Source organism: Crinia signifera, chromosome 2, assembly GCF_055691185.1.
Source record: "Crinia signifera chromosome 2, ASM5569118v1, whole genome shotgun sequence".
NCBI classification, from domain to species: Eukaryota; Metazoa; Chordata; class Amphibia; order Anura; family Myobatrachidae; genus Crinia; species Crinia signifera.
In genome coordinates this window covers 184616253-184640566 of record NC_139218.1, presented here as the reverse complement: position 1 = coordinate 184640566, position 24314 = coordinate 184616253, and the positions used below count along the sequence as shown (strand labels likewise).

General features: G+C 46.0%; 1 protein-coding gene across 1 annotated transcript in view; it reads right to left on the bottom strand.

Moving 5' to 3' along the window:
- Window positions 1-2102: 2102 nt before the first annotated feature.
- The window catches only part of NUDC (nuclear distribution C, dynein complex regulator), a 32018-nt gene continuing 9806 nt past the window's right edge, over window positions 2103-24314 (bottom strand). The window contains exons 5-9 of the mRNA XM_083173310.1: window positions 23309-23428; window positions 11689-11883; window positions 5673-5756; window positions 5444-5562; window positions 2103-2353 (exon numbers count right to left, since the gene is read on the bottom strand). Coding sequence (XP_083029436.1) covers window positions 2302-2353; window positions 5444-5562; window positions 5673-5756; window positions 11689-11883; window positions 23309-23428 — 570 coding nt within the window. The 3' untranslated portion in view covers window positions 2103-2301. The remainder of the gene's footprint in view (window positions 2354-5443; window positions 5563-5672; window positions 5757-11688; window positions 11884-23308; window positions 23429-24314) is intronic.

Genomic DNA, 24314 nt, shown 5'->3' with positions numbered 1-24314 from the left:
GAAAAGGTCGGAGGACGCGTACCGCCGCCCCTCGCGGGCTCGCTGCGCTCGCCACGCTTCGGGTTCACGTCTATCGTGGGGTCATGGCGGGCACATAAAAAATGTGAAATGGGTCATATTGACCCATTTCACCTTTTTTATCAATTTTCCCTATGTGAGATGGACTTAATCAAGTCCATCTCATCTTGTGCCATTATAATGGCACAAGACCGACACGATCCTCCCGATTTCAATGTTAAAAGATTTTTTAACATTGAAGTCTATGGAAAAATCGGGTCAATCGGTCGGTCGCATCGCGGCCGATTTTAATTGGTCGCGACCGACCGATTGACCCGATTTCTGTCAATCAAAGGCAAAAAAATGTAAAAAATCGGCCACATCGTGAGGATCGTGTCCCTTAATTAAGAGCCACGATCACTCACGATTGTGGCCGTTCTAGGAAACAAGTACCATTATTTCCTCTTGTTTCCTCTCTATTGCATCTACTCTGGTTGCCAGAGAGGTGACTGGATACTGGAAAAGGCCTTACGTACTTCTTAATTTATGGCTTGCCGGAAATCTTTTGTTTCTGCCATAATTGCTGCAGTATCGGCCTTAGTAGAGGGGGCTGTTGTATCTTCAGAATCTGTATCTGCATCCGAAGCACCCCCCTGAGAGGGAGTAGAAGGCGATATTCGTGATTCAATTGTTCTAGAGGGCTTAAAGTAAGAGCTTGCTTTAGGTTTGGGCATAGTGAACTTGTGAGTGCCAAAAAAAATAAATAAAAAAGTTGTGGGAAAGATGTGACTGTCCAGTATGCTTTTAATACACCCAGGGCTATTTGAAATGTAAGCCGCCTTACATATTAGGATGGTTCACCTTATATATGTTACTCCTGCAACTACAGCATAGGCGTTTTGGTCAGTTCAGCGTTCTCAGACGACTTATGGCTGCTTTTATGTTCTCCTCTCACTTACTGCTATGCATAACCAGTATTTTATTTATTTATTATAAGTTTCTTATATAGCGCATACATATTCCGCAGCGATTTACAGAGTATAGTTGAACATTCACATCAGTCAGTATCAGGGGGATTAGTAAAGATTTTACAGGGATATGTTCTATGAACCTCGTCAAGGCAGGTGGGAGAGGAAAAAACATCAGCCAGTACCTGTTATCGGGGTATCTCTTCTCGGCCTTGATTTCTCAGGGTCACATCAGGAATAAAAGCTTTATTCAGCCTGTAGGCTTCACCGCCGCTGAATATCCACCAGATGGCGAGCCCAGTCTCAATGCTGTTATCCAGGACTCATCAGCAGTCTCACCCGCCTGTCTCCGGCGGCTCCCCAGAGCTGGGACTTAGCCGGCGTCCAGCTCACCTCCTGCCGGAGACTATCAGGCAAACAGATGGGCTCCCCCAAACACCCGGGATGAGAGAGAGGTTAGGAGCATCTCAGTGCAGGAAAGGGGAAAGCCTGCGACCGTCGTCACCTCTGAACATGCAACCGCGTTTCCCTCCTCTCCATGTGCCAGAGCTCGTCCAGCTGGAGGCTGATAGATTAATTCCTCTAGATGTCTAGAGATATCAGCAGCGGCTGCAGCATCACACCAATGTGGGTAGGGAGATAGCTTACGCCCACTCCCCCGTCCTCTCTGGATTTCCGTTATGGATCCAGGGATGAGCTGCAACCTGCAGAGACCAGAAGTGATTCCCCGGCTCTGCAGCTTCAATCCCACTGACCCAGACCTCGAGGCAACTTTCCTGGGCACAGTCTATCAGGTACACCAGTGTGGAGCTGGCTGCAGAGACACGGTTAACCTCCAACTTCCAGCCAGCTAGGACACACCCCAAGTTACCACAATTGAAAATTATCAAATACTAAATAAGCACTCCACAGCACAAGTAGAAAATGCTCCTATGTATATGGTTGTACAGACATTCTTGGCAAAACACATTCCTCTACTTCTAAAAAATAATTTATTTTTAAAGACAGACTTTTTTTGGAATTGTGATTTTTTTTTTATATGGACCATTCATAAATGAAAAACTGTTCCAATTCTCTTTACATAAAAAAAAAACAACAACACACTTGGTTCTTAATCCAGAAACTACAGACAAAAGATTGATAATGAAAACAACAGATTTAATAGGAGCAGAAGGTCTTATTTTTTGCAGTCATGCTTCATCCATATGGGTGGACAAGTACTTACATTTTAAGCATAAAACAAACAAAAAAAAGCAGACAACCTTATTTACCCATACTGATGCAGTGCTTAAGGTTTTTATAGATTTCACAGGGTAGATGAAACAGAGGGGAATGATCAACTAAATTTTGCTTTGGAAAAGTCCATTTCTGGGTGTTGTTCCATGAATCTGTAATAAAAAAAATCATTGTTAATTGGCCATTGGTCTGTTTTAGATTGTCTTTGGTATTCTGGTAATCAATATTGTTCAGTAAAACCAAAATGTAGACCTGTCACCCACAGATATATATTAAAACATACATGTATACAAAACATACTGAAGCATCTTAACATTTATGCATAAACTAAATTCTCACAATGCACTCTAAAGGATTTTAGAACAAGTACTATACAGTATTCTATCCAACATCAGGGATTAAAACTTGCAGCCTGGCTTTCTAGCTCCATCAGCATGACAGAGTGCTTTTCAGCTTTGTCAGCACTCACCTGTGGTAATAAGAGAATCACTGACAATATCAGCTGGTCCTTTTGTGACAGGACAGAAATGCAGTGATTAAGTTCATTGGGGCAGATGTATTAAGCCTTAACAAGAGATAAATGCAAGGGTGATAAGGAGAGATAAACGTCCAGCCAATCACCTCCTAACTGACTTTTTTCAAATACAGCCTGTAACATGGCAGTTAGCAGGTGATTGGCTGGACGTTTATCTCTCCTTATCACCCTTGCATTTATCTCTTGTTAAGGCTTAATACATCTGCCCCATTGTCATGTAAAGCGGGACTTTGCAATTAATTGTAATTTATCGGATCACTTTTAATGACATTCTGCAGTGTATGCAAATTGCCATCATAAAACATGGGTCAGCAGACTTTGTGAAAATGAATCTCAAAACTTTTGGCCATGGCTGTAAAATCATTCCTTAGGAATTTCTTTTTTCTTTAAGTGTTTATTATCAAAGTTAAATATTACTTTCATTTGGTTATGTTGTGTATACATACATGTACCAAACTGTTAAAACAAAGCATTGTAATTAAAGTTTATATCCTAGGTCTAAATATCTATATATAAAATTTATATTTTCTCTCACTGGCTAATTAATTTGGACATTCCTCCTCCCCCTCCCAGATTCCTGGGGTAAATAGCTTTTTTTTATTGTGTTGCCATTGATAGGAAGCAGGTAAATTGTGTTTTAATCCAGAGATCTTCCTGGACCTTGTGAACCATTTAAGGTCCAAAGATTGTAAAGTATTCAGACTATGCTAGTCACTTATGTATCCCATTCTGGTCAAACCCCTACTTTGATAAGCCAGTGTCTCCAGACCCCATTTCTTAAATTCCCTCCTCCCATTTTCAGCAGAATAGAGCTGCCTTTAATAGTGTGGCTCTTGAAGTAGGACGTTCACCCACTTTCAACTCAGCCGTTATTTCTTCAGAGGAGTCCAGAGATCCTTCAAGATGCAGATTCTCATCTTCTGGTCTCATCTGGCCCATTTAGCTTTCATTCAAGATATGGAACCATTTCCATTCATAGTAGTGTTAGGTCCTATATAAATACACCTGTTGCCATTGCAACATTTTCTTTAGGAAACAGTGGCAGCACTAATGCACTATATTTCGTGAACTGACTGCCCACAAATCGCTGCATCCACACTGCTTTGCCAATAAGCAAAGAGTAGAAGCAGAATGCCAAAGCAAATTACACCATACCATTTAATGTGTTGCATACTGAAATATTATAAATCTTTATATGTTTAAATAGTATATTCATATTAAAATGTTCACTTTAAAATCACACAATTTAAGATGAACATTAATGTACAAAGGAGAATTATTACACCTGAACAGTGAAAAGCAATGTATCCAGGTTTACTTGCCTTGTGCTACTTAATTGGTATTACCCTAGGAGATAATTAGCAATCATCTAGTCCACATCATTTAGCTCTCATGACAGATGTGTGGATTGCCTTCAATGTATAACCTCCTGTTCATATTCCTTCTGAGACTCCGTTTGAGCCCATTCCTGTGTTCCTGTTCTTGAGTTGGAAGGTCTCTGGGTCAACTCACAAAGGTTGACATGCATTATGGTGACCACAGAAGGTCAACATGGCTTAATTCAACACCTCAAATAGGTCGACATGCTTAAGGTCGACATGGATTTTTCACTTTTCTTTGTACTGAATGTCAACATGGACACCGCATCGGTGCACTCGCCATGCTTCGGGCACATTATGCTCGGCACACTATTCTGTTCTCCCTCCTCACCCTAGTGGATGGTAGGGCATGAAATAATAAAAAAAAAATGTTGGTACTTGTTTATTATCACAGCGCCCATGATTTTTTGTCGCACGACATATAAATCGCATGGCATGGCATACACCCGATGCGATTTTAAATTGTATAAGCCCGCTATACGATGTTTCATTGTATAAGCACCCTAATGGGGGCTTACAATGTTAAACGCACCCCCACTATGAACGCCAACCCGAAGCGTGGCGAGCGGCGGCTGTACGCATCCTACGACCATTTCACACCCCACTATCCACGTCGGTGTGGAGTTGATCTTATTTAGTGTATAGCGCAGCGAGCCACCAAGCCTGACGCGTGGCGAGCCCCGCGTATTACTTTACATGTATTCCGTGTCCGCTCGCCACACTATATAAAGTCAACTCCACGCCGACGTGGATAGTGGGGGTATGAAAAGGTCGTAGGCCGCGTACCGCTGCGCTCGCCACGCTTCGGGTTGGTGTTGATAGTGGGGGTGCTTTTAACATACTAAGCACCCATCGCGTTTAATTATGTTATAGGGGCCACTTTTAACATGGAAAAACCCATTAAGGTGCTTATACAATTTTAAATCGCATACAATGCGATGGTATACAATTTAAAATTGTATAACATCGCGTAACATCGCATCGCATACCTTATGGTCTGAGATGCGATGGGCGCCGTGCTAGTACACAAGTACCGAGATGTTCTTTTACCTGTTGTCTTGTTTAGATCCATAACCTATCAAATGTTTCACAAAAGTCTCCCATACTTTTGCAACTATAGTTACCCATGCAGTAGCAAAAACGGAACAGTATGCACAGGTCACACAACGGTTTCACTGTAATCCATATAAAAAGGTCATGCTTTATAAAGTCAATTTACATTAGGTATAAACACGTAGAGAAATTCCAGGCACAATGCTTTGAAAGCCATATATGGGTGTACACATTTCATTTCTTTTTACTTCAAGAACATCGCTAATATTACTTACTTTTTCAAGATGTCCTGCTTTTTCTGTTCATCTGAAGTTGGGAGGCCCATTGATTTCTGTCTCTGATCATACATCATTTTCTCTACCATACTGCGAGTTTCTCCATCTAAATCAGAGAGCTAAAGAGTTGTGCAGATGGTGAACAAAGAGTTTCGGTCTCTACCAATCAGGATACTGCACTATTTACATGTAACATACTGTGGTGGCTTTCATAATACGGTGGTCATACCTTAGAATTCTCAGGGTTAATTTTCTTGGTATTAATTTCTGGCTCAGTCTGTAGAACGCGGCTCCACCATTCCATTGTGTTGATCTGTAGAGACCATACTTGTCAGAAAACGATCTTAACATATTTATTTATTAACAGTTTCTTATAAAGCGCATACATATTCCGCATCGCTTTACAGAGAATATTTGAACATTCACATCAGTCCCTGCCCCAGTGGAGCTTACAATCTATATTCCCTACAACATGTACACACAGACATTCTAGGGTTAATTTTGTTAGGAGCCAAATAACCTACCAGTATATTTTTGGATTGTGGGAGGTACGGGGAGAATATACAAACTCAACACAGTTAGGGTCATGGCAGGAATCGAACCCATGACCTCAGCACTGTGAGGCAGTAATGCTAACCATTACACCATCCGTACTGCCCCATAGTTAATGACTGGCCTAAGAAGACATAAAAATTCTGAATTGTGCCAGTGCAGTTAAAAATTTATACTTTTTAAATGGCATTGAATTATAAATGGGGCATAAAAATAAAAACAAACAATATAAAAAACAGATGGTCCTACAGTTGTGCTCAGAAGTTTACATAGCCTAGCAGAATTTGTGATTTTCTGGCCATTTGTCAGAGAATATGAATGAGAACTCAAACTTTTCTTTCACTCCTGGTTAGTGGTTGGGTGAAGCCATTTAATGTCAAACAACTGTACTTACTCTTTTTAAATCATAAAAACAACAGAAACTACCCAAATGACCCTGATCAAAAAAGTGTACATACCCTGGAGATTTTGGCCTGATAACATGTACACAAGTTGACACAAATGGGTTTGAATGGCTACTAAAAGGTAACCATCCTCACGTGTGTGTGTGTGTGTGTGTGTGTGTGTGTGTGTGTGTGTGTGTGTGTGTGTGTGTGTGTGTGTGTGTGTGTGTGTGTGTGTGTGTGTCAAAGGTCAGTGAGTTTCTGGACCCTTGCATCTTTCATCCAGTGCTTCACTGACGTGTCTGGATTCTGACTCATGGGGAAAGCAAAATAATTGTCTAAGGATCTGCAGGAAAAAGTAATTGAACTGTATAAAACAGGAAAGGGATATATAAAAAAAAAAATCTAAGCAATTGAGAATGCCAATCAGCAGTGTTCAACTCTAATTAAGAAGTGGAAAATGAGGGATTCTGTGGAAACCAAATCACAGTCAGGGAGACCAAAAAAAAATTTGAGCCACAACTGCCAGGAAAATTGTTCAGGATGCAAAGAAAAAGCAATAAACTTTAGCTCAAATACAGGACTCTCTGAAAAAAAGTGGTGTGGTTGTTTCAAAATGCACAATAAGGAGGCATTTGAAGAAAAATGGGCTGCATGGTCGAGTCACCAGAAGAAAGCCATTACTACGCAAATGCCACAAAGCATCCCACTTACAATACTCCAAACAGCACAGGAACAAGCCTCAAAACTTCTGGAACAAAGTCATTTGGAGTGATGAGACCAAAATTTAACTTTTTGGCCATAACCATAAACGTTACATTTGGAGAGGAGTCACCTAGGCCTATGATGAAAGGTGGTACACCATTCCTACTGTAAAATACGGAGGTGGATAGCTGATGTTTTGGGAATGTGTGAGCTACAAGGGCACTGGAAACTTGGTCAAAATTGATGGTAAGATGAATGCAGCATGTTATCAGAAAATACTGGATGAAAAATTCCACTCATCAGCCTGGAAGCTGCGCATGGGATGTACTTGGACGTTCCAACATGACAATGATCTAAAACACAAGGCCAAGTCGACCGGTCATTGGCTACAGCAGAATAAAGTGAAGGTTCTGGAGTGGCCATCTCAGTCTCATGACCTCAATATCATTGAGCCACTCTGGGGAGATCTCAAACGTGCAGTTCATGCAAGACAGCCCAAGAATTTACAGGAACTGGAGTCTTTTTACAAGAAGAATGAGCAGCTTTACATCTGAGAAAATAAAGAGCCTCATCCACAACTACCACAAAAGACTTCAAGCTGTCATTAATGTTAAGCAATACACAGTATTAAGAACTGGGGTATGTAAACTTTATATCAGGGTAATTTGGGTAGTTTCTGTTGTCATTATGATTTACAAAGAGTAAACACAGTTGTTTGACGATAAATGGCTTCATCCAACCACTAACCATGAGTGACAGAAAAGTTTGTGAGTTATCAATCATATTCTCTGACAAATGACCAGAAAATAACAAATTCTGCTAGGGTATGTAAACTTATGAGCACAACTGTAAATGAGACTTAATTGCATAATTTTTCACAGAATGAGTTTCTTCCTACTACCAAATATAATAAATTACACTTTTCTGAGACAGAATGAGGACACAATCACAAAGACCAGTTAACAGATGAGCTGATTTTATCCATCACCATAATCGGTATCTTGGCAACAGGCACTAGGTCAATCACTAATTGGGGACAAATTGTTGACACACACTAGGTCGACAATGACACAAAGTCCACACAGGCAAATAGGAAACAGTCGACATGAGTTTTTCAGTATTTTTTTGGTACTTGTTACCTAGAACGGCGCTCATCGCGGGCATCGCATGTACATCATATGTACATGATAATGGCATGCGATGCGACCGATGCCCGCGATTTCACATAGAAATGAATGGTAAAAGCTAAATCGCGTCGGTCGCATCGCATGCGGGCAAAAAAATCACATGCGGTGCGACCAACGCGATTTACATAGGGAACAATGTTAAATGGCCCAATTGACCCGATTTTATATAGGGAACAATGTTAAATGGCCCACAGACCCCAAATAGCCACCCTGAAGTGTGAAATGGCCCCCCCAATTGTTAACGCCACCCCACGATCAACCCGAAGCGTGGAGAGCGCAGCGGTACGCGTCCTCCGACCTTTTCATACCCCCACTATCCACGTCGGCGTGGAGTTGAGAATAGAAAGTGTGGCGAGCGCAGCGAGCCACCGAGCCCGAATCGTGGCGAGCGGACGCGGATACCTGTGAAGCCTACGAGGGGACGCGGATACCTGTGAAGGTATCCGCGTCCGCTCGCCACGCTTCGGGCTCTCTGCGCTCGCCACACTTTCTATTCTCAACTCCACGCCGACGTGGATAGTGGGGGTATGAAAAGGTCGGAGGACGCGTACCGCCGCCCCTCGCGGGCTCGCTACGCTTCGGGTTGACGTTGATCGTGGGGTGGCGTTAACAATTGGGGGAGGGGCCATTTCACACTTCAGGGTGGCTATTTCGGGTCAATTGGCCCATTTAACATTGTTCCCTATGTAAAATCGCGGTAATAGCGTTGGTCGAATCGCATGCTATTTTTTGGCCGCATGCGATGCGACCGACGCAATTTTTTTCCTTGCGATGCCTAGGATCAAAATTGTGGGCGCCGTTCTAGGTAACAAGCAGTGTTCCCTCTAAGCTGTGCGCGTGTGCACACAACTCGCCGAGCCCGCGCACAGACATTACAACTGAGCGCACAAAGGTTAAAATCTTGTTTTAGTGTGCCACGAGTTTAATAAGGTTGAAAATCACTGCTATAAGTCTATATGTGTGGTGTGTGAAGTCTGTAAACATTCAAATTGCTTTATTAACTCAACAGAACTCGAAACCTAGGCCTGTATAAGTTATGTGACGCACAAAAATGTACATTTCCTTCCAAAGTTGCACAGCCAATATCTTTTTCTGCACAAAGCCTTCGTAAAATTAGAGGGAACATTGGTAACAAGTACCTTTTTTTTTTTTCCAACCAATTTCTTTACACTTTACCATTCCAGTGGGCATAGATGGAGAATAAATAGTGTACCATGCAGTGAGCCATGCGAGGGCACGCGGTACACTTATGCTGCTTTCAGACCGCATAACTGGCTTTGACCCTGTATTTGAAAACGTTTCCAAAAAACGGGTCTGCCAGGTAAAACCCCTTTCACACCGCATCTCTTAAACGGTATATTACCGTTTAAGTGGCGTTTTTTTGACACTGGCAGACCCGTTTTTGGAAGCTTTCCAAAAACAGGGTCAAAGCCAGTGTGGTCTTCAGTGCCCCCCCCCCCCCCAGGTTAACACGCACACAACCGCATACACCCCCCCGTTAACACACACACACCCGACCTCCCCCCCCCCCCCCATGTGTTAAAGGAACCCCCCCAATGTTTTTAAGGAACCCCGTTCAGCCGGTACCTCCTGCGACGCGTTGAGGATCCCGGCAGTAAGGTCGGATGCCATAGGAAAGCCCGTTTAAAAAAACTGTCTTTCATATGGGGCAGCCATTTTCCGAAAGTCACTTTTCTTATAAGAAAAGTTTTTTTAAACAGGTTTTCCTATGGGGCAGCATGCCGAAAGACACTTTTTTTTACAAGTGCAATGCATCCGTCCATACTGCCGGGATCCTCAACGCGTCGCAGGAGGTACCGGCTGCACAGTTTGTTAGCCCTGGGGGGGGGGGGGGGGGGGGGGATGTTAACCGTCACGCGGCGGGGGGTGGGGGGGATGTTAACCGGCGCGCGCGCGGGGGGGGGGGGGGGAGCGTTTTGTGAAGCGCAGTGAATATTTAATGAGCACTCATTAAATATTCACTGCGCTGGGTCACAAATAACGTTTCAGACCCGATTTTGATGCCAAAATACCGGGTCTGAAACGGGTAGGACCCTCCATTTTAACCGTTTTAAAAAAACTGCTTTTTTAAAACGGTAAAGTGGTTGTGCACCTTTCAGACCTCACAGATTACCGGTTTAAAACTGTTAAAAATAGGCAAAATACCGGTTTTTAAGTGCGGTCTGAAAGGGGCATTATATGGTGCCCAAGTCGACATAGCCACCAAAAAAACCTGAAAAACTAATGTCAACCTTTTCTAGTGCGGACTATGTCCATGTTGACCATTTGCTTGTGCCGACCTTGTGCCACTGTCAACCTAGTGTATGTCCACCATTTTCAGGTGTCTACCTAAAGACCTTGCCTATGATTTATCCCAGAACCACTTTAAAATCAGGCTATTTCATTCAAACATATATTCATCACCAGAGGGCGCCATTCTTCACACGCTTTCATATCTCTTTGTACACCACAGAACAATCATCCAGTGCTAAAGTTTCATCAATCCAACCATATGCAAAAGCCAATTCACAATGAGTTTTATTTTGCCATTAGTTTACAAATATAAAGCCAACCATCAGAAGCCACATAAAGAAAGAAATACATCACATTATTATGTATCTTGTATAAATACTTCAAAACAGCAATAAGTATATATCTTCTCCTTTAGGCACTGCTTCAGTCATCAATGTCTGAAGGAATCTGGTTATACACAGCTCAACAAGAAAGATGACAATCTTGATTTGGCTATTCTAAAACCGAATTTACATTTCTGGGAACATCAGCTAGTATCTTAAGCATTCCCCAATTGTAAATAAATATTAAGATGGGATATGTATTGCCTTATCCTTTCCATACTAATGAACATGAACACTTGATTCTCTGAGATTGCAGAGGTCTAAACTTTACAAGCAAAGTGACAACATAAACCTTCATGTTCCAGTCTCAACTGGCAAAGACTAATGGGGCTACACACGGGGTGATTTCAGGGCTTTTACTAAACTATCTCAATAGATTAAAGAAATACATTGCTCCTTGTGTAGGGGGATAGCGACGCACAGGGCAGTGCATCGTTATTGCCCGGCAATTAATATCCAGCATGCTGGATAAATCTAGTGAGATCGCCAGTCAGGGCCATTGTTGTCACCGGAGATCACCGACCCTGACAGAACTCTCAGCACACATCTGTGTGCATTGCTGAGTGGTCTACATTGCTCAGACCTCTCAGCAATGTCGCCCTGTGTGTAGGCCCCCTAAGCTTTCATGTAGAGCTGGTAGCACGTGTTGAGAATTAGCTGATCTTGATTATCAGCACCTGACAAAGGAGTTACATAAATGGGAACAGCAAGTGTGTACTTTTACATTGGCATAAAAAAATTATTATTTTTTTTCACATGTATGTGATACCAAACATTCTCACCTTTTCTAGATGTACGGTTACTACTTTGCCATCTTCTATTAACCATGAGCAGTCTTCGACTTTAACATCATTATACAGCTCACCATCCAGCACAGGCTTTTGGCCTTTAAGGCCAATGCTGAGCCTCCTACACCGTATATCCACTTGCACATCCTTACTCTTCAGACGAAAAGAAACCAGGAATGGAATAACCAACTGTAGGAGGAAGTAAACAAAATGACCAACTGCACTTAATACTGTACATTGCAGGATTGTACATGGAATGCAGCACCTTAGCTCTTAGCAAACAGAAGGTGACCCAGATAAAAGTATGCTTTTCTGACATCTCTCCCAAGGGCAACACATGGAAGAACATTTGCTTAAAATAGGAATGTTTTGCTAAAATTAAGGTGAAGTTTGAGGGAAAAACTCATTTGCATCAGATCACATTAGGACATTGCCCTGAAGGAATTCGGTATGAAATCCCGACAGGGTCGAAATCCCGACATATAGAATGTACAAGTGAAACAGTCTACATGCCTTTCGGTCAGCAGGTGCGAGGTCGTCATGGGTTTTTTCACTGTTTTTTGACCCGAATGTCGACACAGTCGACATGGACACAGTTGAAAGTGAACCGCAGCCGCTCGCTATGCTTCGGGCACGGTGCCTCGCTGCGCTCGGCACACTATTTTATTCTCCCACCACGCTGTAGTGGATGGTAGGGCATGAAATACCGCCTGTCGGCACATGTCTGTTCAAAAAACAGTGAAAAAAACCATGTCGACCTCGCACCTGTCGACCGAAAGGCATGTAGACGGTTTCACTTGTACATTCTATATGTCGGGATTTTGACTGCATCCCGCCCTGAAGATGCAGGAGGTGTTGTAGCTTTTATTTAAATCGGAAATTAATACTTTGTGTTACAAGAGCGGCAGTGGATTGTCATGTATTGCACTTTCGTTACTCAGGTATACTTACAGTCAAACATCGATAAACACCCCATTTAAGTAATGCAATTCTATTTTGAAATGGAACTAAGGTAAGCAGTAAACTGATAGTAGTCAGCGAGAAAACAAGAATAAGATTTTTACTGATAAATACATTTCTCAGATTCCATAAGGGACATTGGAGCTTAAGACACTGGGGTATAGACGGGTGAATAAATAATGCATAACACTTTAAAAACTTATTTAGATATGCAACAAACTCCTTTTTCACTATGCTCCAGTTTATGTAAACCAAGCAACAGAAGAAAGTAACACACATAGGAGAAGAAAAAAAAAATGAGGAACAATAGGACAATCGAAGGACTGAAAAATAACAAAATAAACCAATAGACTGCAGCCAACACGCCAACCACACAGACAAAACAATGGCAGGTAATTAAGCGCTGGGCGAGTGTCTATTGCCCCCTATGGGAGAAATTCCATTTTTTGGGAAGTACAAAAAAAATCTGGGTTTTCTCCTTCATTCACTAAATCTTCCCTACCGCATGGGAGAGTGCCAAGAAACCTGCAAAACAGTGCTGTCAAAACATGAAGCAAAGGCCACAAGTGACAGAATGGTTAAACCCTACAAAAATGTTGACCGAGTAGCCGCATAGCAGAAGCACCATGGCATGCACCCACCAAGCATGTGAGTGCACAGGGATGGAATCAGGCAGCGTAGGCATAGGTCAGAGTGAGCAATCTGGCCAGCATCTGCTTCAAAGCAGGCCAACCACGCTGTGTAGCATCAAAGAGCACAAACAGGGCTTACGATATACACAATAATGCCATTCAGGCCACACAGATTCGGAGAACTCGAACCCCATCCAGCGAGTGGAAAGACAGTATCATCCGACAACACAGTGACTATGATAGGTTGGTTGAGGGGTAAAGCAGAGACCACCTTCAGTTTGAAAGCTGGCTCAGCTCTATCGTTGATGCAAGATAAAGTAGGGGGAGCAACAGGATAACGCCTCCAGCTCCAACACCCTCCAAGCTGAAACTGAAGCCAAAGCCCATCTTCAGCAGACTCCTAAGAAAAATGAAACTTATAGTTCCAAAGGGGGGAGAAATCATTCAATGATCGGCGACCATCAAATTATTTCTCTCCTCTTCAGTCGTAAGCGAGGGGATTTGTTCTCAGATACATCCCCTTGTATGTTACTGAGGGGATGTGGGAAGAACTTACCTGCTCGCTAAGCAGCGAAAGCATGCTGCTTATCAAGCCAACATGAATTAGACCCTAGGTTTATAGCTAAAAAAAGGAACCAATCGTGGAACGGCTGGACTCAAAAGGTAGGTCTGAACCGAGTGGTGCTGAAAAAAAAAAAAAGAGAGAGATAGCTAAAAAGGTATACCGCTGATCCCAAGAACAGAACAGTGTCCAGCCCCGCCTGCAGGAAGAGTAACAGGTGGGAACCCACACCCTCACCCCAGACCACGCAAGACCTTTAAATTCAATAGTAGTGAATAGAGGTCATACAGAGGGATTCACTGCTTGAGGATACCCTCGATTGGGGTCTTCAGATGGTGTCTGTTAAACATAAGTCTGGGTACACAAATGGACCCTGCTGAAGTAGATCCGAAGAAGAGGCAACAGCCACCAATAGTCTGTAAGAAGCAGTTGAAAAACAGAGTACAAGACTGAGGGCCTCATGTACTATGGTACGACCAGAAACACACTGCAACTACCATATCCCCTACAACAGTACTGAGATAGTCTGCCTCCCAGTTCTTCACACCTGGGATTAATGTGCTGGAGATCACCATGGCCTGAAAGCTGAACCTGTGATATGCCCCAATCTCTCAACAAAGCTGGCTAGCACCTGAGCCCAAGCTAGCTCATGCTCTTGTAAGAAAGGTTCCTCACTCACTTGTGGAAGCCCGTTCCCTACAAGAGGCACTGTCTGGAATGCTGAACTCCAATGTATAGACTAATCATCAGTATAGCAGCTGAAATGTGCAATATACGGTTTTGCCCTTGCAACACAATTATAGCTGCTGGGTTGCTAGTGTACCTCTCCGGGGATTCAGTACTGAATCCCGGCGGTCGGGATCCCGGCGTTCAGAATCCCGACGCCGGAATCCCGACAGCCAAAATCCCGACAGCCAAAATCCCGACAAGGGGGGGGGGGGGGACACGTGGATCGCCCCCCTTTGCAGGCTCGCTGCGCTCGCCACGCAGCGGGCCCGGTGCCTCGCTACGCTCGGCACACTAATTTATTCTCCCTCCAGGGGTGTCGTGGACACCCACGGAGGGAGAATGTGTCGGGATTTCGGCGGTCGGGATTCTGAATGCCAGGATCCCGACCGCCGGGATTTTAACTGCATCCCCTCTCCGGACGGTCCTCTTGAATGCCATTGTGAGGAGACAGGTTGTTGAGTAGCGGTACCACAAACCAGTTGTGATGTGGCACAATCTGCTAGTAGATGCAAGTCGTCCCTCTGTGGCACATGCAATTTACTGCACCTAACCGTAGATGCAACAATCTTTATTATGTAGTTGTCCTAAATTGACTTGAACTGTAAGTAATTATTATTTTTTTTGCTCATATGTTTTCTGTTAGTGACTGAGGAATCCTTGTGGCACCATATAAATAAATAATAATTAAGGAAAGAAAACACTAGGGAATGCGTGCATGTTTGCACGCATACATCAAATAATAGGATTTTAATACCTACCGGTAAATCCTTTTCTCGAAGTTCTTATGGGATACAGGGAAGTCGTTCTTAATGATGGGGAAAAGAGCTTATCGGAAGGAGACAGGCACATATACAACTTTATACCGGGTGTACCGGCTCCTCCCCTCTGCTCCCCTCCCTCTAGCTTCAGTTAAGTGAACTGTGCCGAAGGAGAAGAACAATATGAGAGGAATATGTGTAATATTTACCGTGGTGAAATTCATCCAGCACACCCAACATACATTCAACGTACATAGACCACATTAGCGACCACAGAACCTGGGAAGTCTAAGGGCCTAAGAACATGTCAAACATGACAACTTTTTTGAACTATATTCCAACTGGAACAATGTATAAGAATTATCACCTAAGTGACAATCTACACTCGTGAACCTTTAAGGTACACTACGTAACAGTAAGTTACCTTGGTAACCTACACCCTTATGTCCGCAAGGAACAAAAAGGGTAACAGAAAGACCCACAAAGTGAGCAAGGCAAACCTCCGCACAGAGGCGGGCGCCCTGTATCCCATAAGAACTTAGAGAAAAGGATTTACCGGTAGGTATTAAAATCCTATTTTCTCTATCATTCTTATGGGATACAGGGAAGTCGTTCTTAACGATGGGGATATACCAAAGATATCAGAAAGAGCGGGATTGTGCGGAACCTATTGCCGCAGCACCGCTTGCCCAAACGGAGTATCTTCAGTGGCCAGAGCGTCAAATTTGTAAAACTTGACAAAGGTGTGTTGGCCTGACCATGTGGCAGCTCTACACAATTGTAAGGCCGATACCCCTCGGGCAGCCGCCCAGGAGGTCCCCACTGAACGAGTTGAGTGGGCTTTCACCCCAGCAGGCATAGGAAGCTTTGCTACCACATAAGCCTGTTTAATGGTTGCACAGATCCATCGTGCAATAGACTGCTTGGAAGCAGGACGCCCTATCTTTTGGGCATCGTAGAGGACAAAAAGTCCATCAGTCTTGCGAATCCTCACTGTTCTCCTGATGTAGACACGGAGAATCTTTACCACATCCAAAGATGTTGGCACCTCAGAATGAGGCCCACTAGCAGGAACCACAATTGGCTGGTTCACATGGAACGCAGACACCACTTTGGGCAGAAAACGCGGATTAGTGCGTAATTCTGCCCTGTCTTCATAGAATATCAAATATGGGCTCTTGCAAGTTAATGCCCCTAGCTCTGAGACCCTCCTAGCCGAAGCTAGGGCTAGTAAGACCACCGTCTTCCATGTCAGATATTTCAGATCAATTTCCTCCAATGGCTCAAACCAGGAGGATTTTAGGAACGTCAGAACGACATCCAAGTCCCATGGTGGAGTAGGGGCCACAAAAGGAGGCTGTATATGCAATACTCCTTGCAGAAACGTCTGCACTTCAGGTATATTAGCCAGCTTCTTTTGGAAAAAGACAGATAGTGCAGATACCTGCACCTTCAAGGAGCCTAAACGTAGGCCCAGGTCCAGACCTGCTTGAAGAAATCTAAGAAACCTTTCCAGTTTAAACTCCGAAGGAGTAAACTTTTCCTGTTCACACCAACCCACATATCTTTTCCAGATATGGTGGTAATGTGCAGCCTTTACCGGTTTTCTTGCACTTGTCAAAGTTCTGATGACCGAAGTGTGAAAACCCTTCTGAGTCAGGATCTGCCGCTCAACTTCCAGGCCGTCAAACGCAGCTGTTCCAAGGCCTGGAAGACTCACGGTCCTTGCATGAGCAGGTCTCTTTGCAGAGGTAGGCGCCACGAGTCCCTTTGTAGACTTAGAAGCTCTGGGGGTACTTGTGTATTTAGACGGCGCCCATCGCATACCATAACGCATGCGATGCGATATCGTACGATAGTGCACGATGGCATACAATTTTGAAATTGTATGCCATTGTACAGGGCATACAATGCCATACGATGCGATTAAACATTGTATAAGCACCCTAATGGGTGCTTATACAATGTTAAGCACCCTAATGGGTGCTTACAATGTTAAATGCACCCCCACGCCACCCCCCCCCCCCCCCCACTATAAACGTGAACCCGAAGCGTGGCGAGCGGCAGCGGTACGCGTCCTACGACCTTTTCATACCCCCACTATCCACGTCGGCGTGGAGTTGAGAATAGAATAGTGTGGCGAGCGCAGCGAGCCGAGCCCCGCGAGGGGACGCAGATACCTGTGAAGCCCGCGAAGGGACGCGTTTACCTGTGAAGGTATCCGCGTCCGCTCGCCACGCTTCGGGCTCGGTGGCTCGCCACACTATTCTATTCTCAACTCCACGCCGACGTGGATAGTGGGGGTATGAAAAGGTCGGAGGATGCGTACCGCCGCCCCTCGCGGGCTCGCCACGCTTCGGGTTCACGTTTATAGTGGGGGGGTGGCGTGGGGGTGCATTTAACATTGTAAGCACCCATTAGGGTGCTCAAAAGCACCCTTTTGGGTGCTTATACGATTTTTGATCGTATAGGGCAGCGGTGGCCAACCCGCGGCTCGCGAGCCGCATGCGGCTCGCCGAGCTGTAAACTGCGGCTCCAGCCTCCCGTCTGCAAAGCGGGGTTTTGAATTTGGCGCCAATTCGGCTGCCAAATTCAAAACGCCGCATCGGCGGCCAATAGGAAACGACCGCGGCGAGCCATCAGCGCTCGCCGCGCCGTTTCCGCCCTGCCCCCCGGCGTCTGACATCAGACGCCAGCGGGAGGGCGAAAAGTCTTCTCCACGCCGGCGGAGCGCAGGAGCGCTCCTGAAGACGCGAGAAGCCGCCGGAGGATGGCGCAGAAGACGGCGGCGGGGAGAAGAGTTCCGGCGCCGCTGAAGAGGCCAGAAGACGCCGGGATCAAGACAGAAGAAGATCTCCGGCGCCTTCTGCAAGAAAAAAGAAGATGGCTCCCGGAGAGGCCAGCGGGGGTGGGAAGCAAAAGAGCTGACGAAGCTCCCCCCAGATGCCTCTCCCAACACCAGGTAGGGGCCTTTGGCCTCCTACCCTCCATCCACCCTAGACCACCGGGTGTCGGGCACTAGGCCCGTGGGCAAATTCAGGCCCTTCTGGCCTGTGTGCGCATTAGTCGGGCCCTCTTGGCCCGTGGCTCATTTATTTGTTGGACCCTCCTGGCCCTCTAGGTGGGCCCTTTAGTTAGGAAGCTGGGCCCTCCAGCATAGGTGTTGCACTGTGGGCAACACCTGTGCTGGAGGGCCCAGCTTCCTAACTGTGGGGTCATATGATGTTTGGCACTGTGGGGGGGCATATGTTTGGCACTTTGAGGGGCATGTGATGTTTGGCACTGTGGGGGGCATGTGATGTTTGGCACTGTGGGGGGCATGTGATGTTTGGCACTGTGGGGGGCATGTGATGTTTGGCACTTTGCGGGGCATGTGATGTTTGGCACTTTGCGGGGCATGTGATGTTTGGCACTGTGGGGGGCATGTGATGTTTGGCACTATGGGGGGCATATGATGTTTGGCACTGTGGGGGGCATATGATGTTTGGCACTGTGGTGGGCATATCTGGCACTGGGGGCATAAAGTTTTGTCATGTGGCCACTCTCCTTGTGTCATATGACCACGCCCCTGACCACTCCCCTGATCACGCCCCTTTTTGGCGCGCGCGCCTTCGGCGCGCGCATGACGTTGGCTCTTTGGCTTGACAACTGATATTTTTCGGCTCTTTACCTCTGACCGGTTGGCCACCCCTGGTATAGGGGGTCAAAATCGCATCGCATGCCATCGTGTACATGGCATGCGATGCGTTCATCGTACGACGGACATCGGGGGCGTCGACAAAATACACAAGTACCGCTCTGGGTACCACGCTCTTCGTGGCCAGTCCGGAGCCACCAGAATTACCTCAGCTCCGTCTCTTCTTATCTTCCTTAGCACCCGAGCCACTAGGGGAAATCGGTGGGAAGACATACACCAGGCTGTTGAACGTCCACGGTATGGAGAGGGCGTCCACTCCTTCTGCCTGAGGGTCCCTTGCCCTTGAGAAGTACCTGGATACTTTCCAATTGTTTCTTGATGCCATCAAGTCTACCAGTGGGGTCCCCCACCGAGCCACCAGAGAACTGAATACCTGGTGGTGTAGACTCCATTCCCCAGGATGGAGCTCGTGGCGACTGAGGAAGTCTGCTTCCCAGTTGTCCACCCCGGGTATGAATATGGCCGAGAGAGCCTGACAGTGACTCTCTGCCCAGGACAGGATCTTCGATGCTTCCCTCATACAGGGCCTGCTTTTGGTCCCGCCCTGTCTGTTCAGGAATGCCACAGTAGTGGCATTGTCCGATTGGATGCGGACCGCCTGACCGCTGAGGAGAGGGGCCGCCTTCAGAAGTGCGTAATACACAGCACGTAACTCCAGGTTGTTGATATGGAGGCGTGTCTCCCATAGGGTCCACTTGCCCTGAAAGGACTGACCTATGGTCACTGCACCGCATCCGTGGTGACTAAGACCCAATCCTGGATGCCAATCCGACGCCCTGCCAGTAAGTTGGGCGTGTGGAGCCACCACTCTAGCGACATTCTGGTCCGAGATGACAACACAATCCGCCGATGCATCTGGCGGTGTGAACCGGACCACTTGCTCAGAAGATCGAGCTGAAAAATCCTGCTGTGAAATCTCCCGAATTGGAGAGCCTACCATCTTTCCTAACAGGACAATGCACTGATGCACCGTCACCTGGGGGGGTTTCAACAAGTCTGTGACCAGCTGTTGAAGGTCTACCACCTTGTTTTCTGGCAGGGACACTCTCATGAGAGCCGTGTCCAGCACCATCCCCAGGAACTGGAGTCTCTGTGAAGGGATCAGAGAAGACTTTGTCAAATTCAGGAGCCAACCATGACCCGACAGGGTCTGTATTGTAACCTGTAAGGCTGCCTGCAATTCCTCTGGCGACCGCGCCTTTACCAGCAGGTCGTCCAAGTATGGTATCACACAACCTTATCTTAAAACCACCATCATCTCCGCCATCACCTTGGTGAATATGCGCGGGGCTGAGGACAGGCCAAACGGCAGTGCGCGAAACTGATAGTGATCGCTCAGTAGCGCAAACCTCAGGTATTTCTGATGAGGGGCCCATATTGGGATGTGAAGGTAAGCGTCCTTCACGTCCAAGGACGCCAAGAACTCCCCTTCCTCCAGTGCCGCTATCACGGCCCGCAAGGACTCCATCTTGAATTTTGTTACCTTCAAGAAGGGATTCAGGGATTTTAAATTCAGAATCGGACGTACTGTCCCGTCCGGTTTTGGGACTACAAATAAATTCGAGAAATAACCCTGCCCCCTCTCTAGGGGAGGGACCGGGGTTATCACCCTGGCCTGTACCAGCTTTTGGATTGCTTGCTGCAACACCACTTGGTCCTCTGGGGACGCTGGGAGGCCTGATTTGAAGAACCTCTGAGGTGGCTGTACTGCAAACTCCAGCTTGTAGCCGTGCGTAATAAGAGCCTGCGCCCAAGTATTGAGGCACGAGGCTTCCCAAACATGGCCGAAGAACGCCAGTCTGGCTCCCACCTCTGCCGGAGCTAATGGTGGAGCCCCACCGTCATGCTGCGGGTTTACCTGCAGCTGCCCCGGATGGCTGCTCTGCGGTGGCCGAAGCAGAAGGCTTCCTGAATTTACCACGGGAGCCTCTCGCAGCATTTGAACCACCCCTGGCTAATTAACTTGCCCGAAAGGACTGCTGGGAGTGAGATTGAAAAGGACGCTTCGGCGCCTGTGGGGTTGATGGTAGGAAAGTGGACTTCCCTGCCGTGGCTTTAGAGATTAACTCATCTAAATCACTCCCAAACAACCTGCCACCTGTGAAGGGGAGGTTTTCTACACTCCGTTTGGAGTCAGCGTCAGCTACCCACTGCCGCAGCCAGAGGGACCTGCGCCCTGACACCGCCATGGCTGAGTTACGGCCATTAATGGCTCCTAACTCCTTCTGCGCTTCACACAGAACTTTTGCAGTGTCCTGGATATGGTGTAATTTCTCAGACACCTGTGCTACTGTCATGTCACCCAGAAGACCTTCCTGGATCTGGGAGGCCCACGTGTATATAGACTTAGCCATATAACAACTTGCTAGGACAGGACGCTGACACGCGCCACTAGCAGTAAAAATGGACTTCAGGGTGCTTTCAACCTTTCTGTCCGTGGCGTCTTTCAGTGAAGACGACCCTGGTACTGGGAGTACCATCTTTTTTGCTAAGCGAGACACAGAAGAATCAACCTCCGGTGGCTCCTCCCACACCTTACGTCCCGCAGGATCAAAGGGAAACGTGGATCTAAACTTCTTAGCCACTTTAAACCTCATTTCTGGGTTTTTCAATGCTGACCTGAAAGTACTTTCCAGGTCAGACTGCTAATGGAAAACAACCTGTTGCTTTTTCTGAGTAGCAAAGAAGGCATCCCCTTCAGAGGATTCAGCTAAGGGAAGGTCCAAGACCTCCCTGATTGCCATAATTAATGGCTCTGTGCCCCGCAACAGTGACTGTGAAGCATCAGGCGCCTCATCACCTGCGTCTGCATCTCCCACATCATCATCGTCATCCCCATCATCAGCCCCAGAATCAGGGGTTTGAGAGGGGGCACTTCTCTTACGAGTATCCCCAGGGGTAGGAGTGATTATATCAACTCTAGCAGCAAGGATGGCAAGCTCCTTCTGTACTCTCTGGGTCTGTGCTGCAGTAGCAGTTAACTGTGTAGTCACAGTTTCAAGCATGGCTTTCATTCCTGTTGCCCAGGCAGGCTCTTGTGAGCTGTCCTGTGTGCTACTCTGCTGCCCAGTAAGCTGTGGGGGAACCCCACTACTTTGTGGGGACATACATGTCTCACAAGTAACCTGTGATGAAGATGCTGGCACAAACTTATCACTGCACACCATACATGTAAGTTTCCTCACCATTGTGACAAACAATCAGTCTCCCCTCACACACCGCGCACACACAGTGGATATGCAGTGTGATTTTATCCAGATAAATACTATGTGTAGTTTTATCTGATCTTGTACAGCTTAACAAGCCAGTGGGGTGGTGTACAGAGGATAATGGAGGAGACCAATACACCAGATAACCTTAGCTCTCCGATTATAAGAGCTGGTAAAACAGTACAGTAATCAATAACAGTACTTTACAGTGTATGCAGGCAAGTGTACAAGTACACAAGCGCTGAAAACCTGAAGCTGTCTCTGCAAGCAGATTCCCTCTGATCCACACCGCTGAGGAGTGTCTGGAGCAGTATAATGGCGTTTCCAGCAACCAGGGAAGAAGCAGGTTTTGGCGCCCTCACAGAGCTTGGTCTCACTCTGGGTAAGCTCCGCCCAGCGTAATGGCGCCGGAGCTTACCTGCGTTTTATACTGAGACTGACATTGGGGAATGTCCAAACCTCTTTGGTAACTGCCCTGGACAATACAGGAGGCAGTACCTTGTCCCAGTGTAGGCAGGGGGTTGCGCGGTCCCTGTGCAGGGCACCGCCGATACCGCCGCCGCCATCTTGCCGCACAGTAACCCGGGGACCCCGGGGTAATACTCACCACTGACGTCTTCAGACTGGACTAGGGGTGTGCGGCATGCCAGGGGTGTGCTCGCTGCAGCGCAATGCCCGCGGTAACAACACCCACTCAGGACGGTGGTCCTGTGGCAGGGACAGCTCGGTACCTTGAAGTGGCCAGCAGCTGAACCCTTTCCCTAGTCTCCCACGACGCAGGACTGCTGTTAAGTCCAAACAGCAGCCCCAAAATAATAAAGAAATTAAACAGAAGATAAAACTCTCTGGAGCTCTTCCTGATGCGTGCTTCTCCTGAGGCACAGTTCTCAAACTGAAGCTAGAGGGAGGGGAGCAGAGGGGAGGAGCCAGTACACCCTGTATAAAGTTTTATATGTGCCTGTCTCCTTCGGATAAGCTCTTTTCCCCATCGTTAAGAACGACTACCCTGTATCCCATAAGAATGATAGAGAAAACAGGTTTTTCGCATAAATAGGCTTACAACTTACATCTACTTCTGAGAGGGTCTGTGTCCAGCGGTAGTGGGGAAGGTCAGCTCCATTGCCAGAATTTGGCTTAAGCTTTCCTTTGTCTTTCTCATCTTCTTCCTCCTCCTCCTCATTTTCAGCCTGTACAGTAAAACAACGTGAATTTTTTTTTTTTAATTATGCCTGACAACATAATAAATTGATATAATAAAACTTCTATTTGTACCAAGTAATAAGAAGGGCTCTGGCTTGGCAAAATACAGAGGAGATGTGGGGAAGGGGGAAAAGGAACCCAGTATAACTTAACACTAGTGTATCGGCAAGTCAACATAGATTAGGAATATAATTTAAAACTGAGAGTGGGGGCCACAAAATGCAACTATACATAACCATAAAGTATATTGTGCTAGCATTAGAGGCGATAAGAAAAAAAAAAAGTAATAAACAACATAGCATGGCCACTGGTATCTATATGTATTTGTTTTATTGAATATACAAACCTTTTATATTTTAATCAACATAACAAAAATATGGGGGAAATTGAGGTATCAAATCCTATATGGCATATACAAGTGGATTGAGGGTGGCTGGAGAGAGAGAGAATTTTGACTTTGCAACAAACATTTGGTCCAAGGTTACTTAGGCTGGGCAGACATCCATATTCTAACTGCGTAGCTTATTTTGCAGTTGACAATATAAAATGGACACGTAGCGTAACGATCAATAGCACAAGACTAGTTGATGTAAGTCATAAAGGTACAATCATATATAGGCCCCCTTCAAAGAGAATTACAGGTTTTTTTCTCAGGGTGTGCTACCACTGGACAAATAGTCAGACAATCAACAGGACAGAGAAAGGTTAGTCTATATGTGGTGCACCAAAGGAGAATAATAAAATGTAACTTTTTTTTAACTCTAATAAAACTGCAAAATATAAAAAACACAATTGAAAAATGATAAACACAGTGAATTGGTTATATTAAAAAAGCCTATGTGCAAAAAGAAATCTCCTTTATATAGATTATGT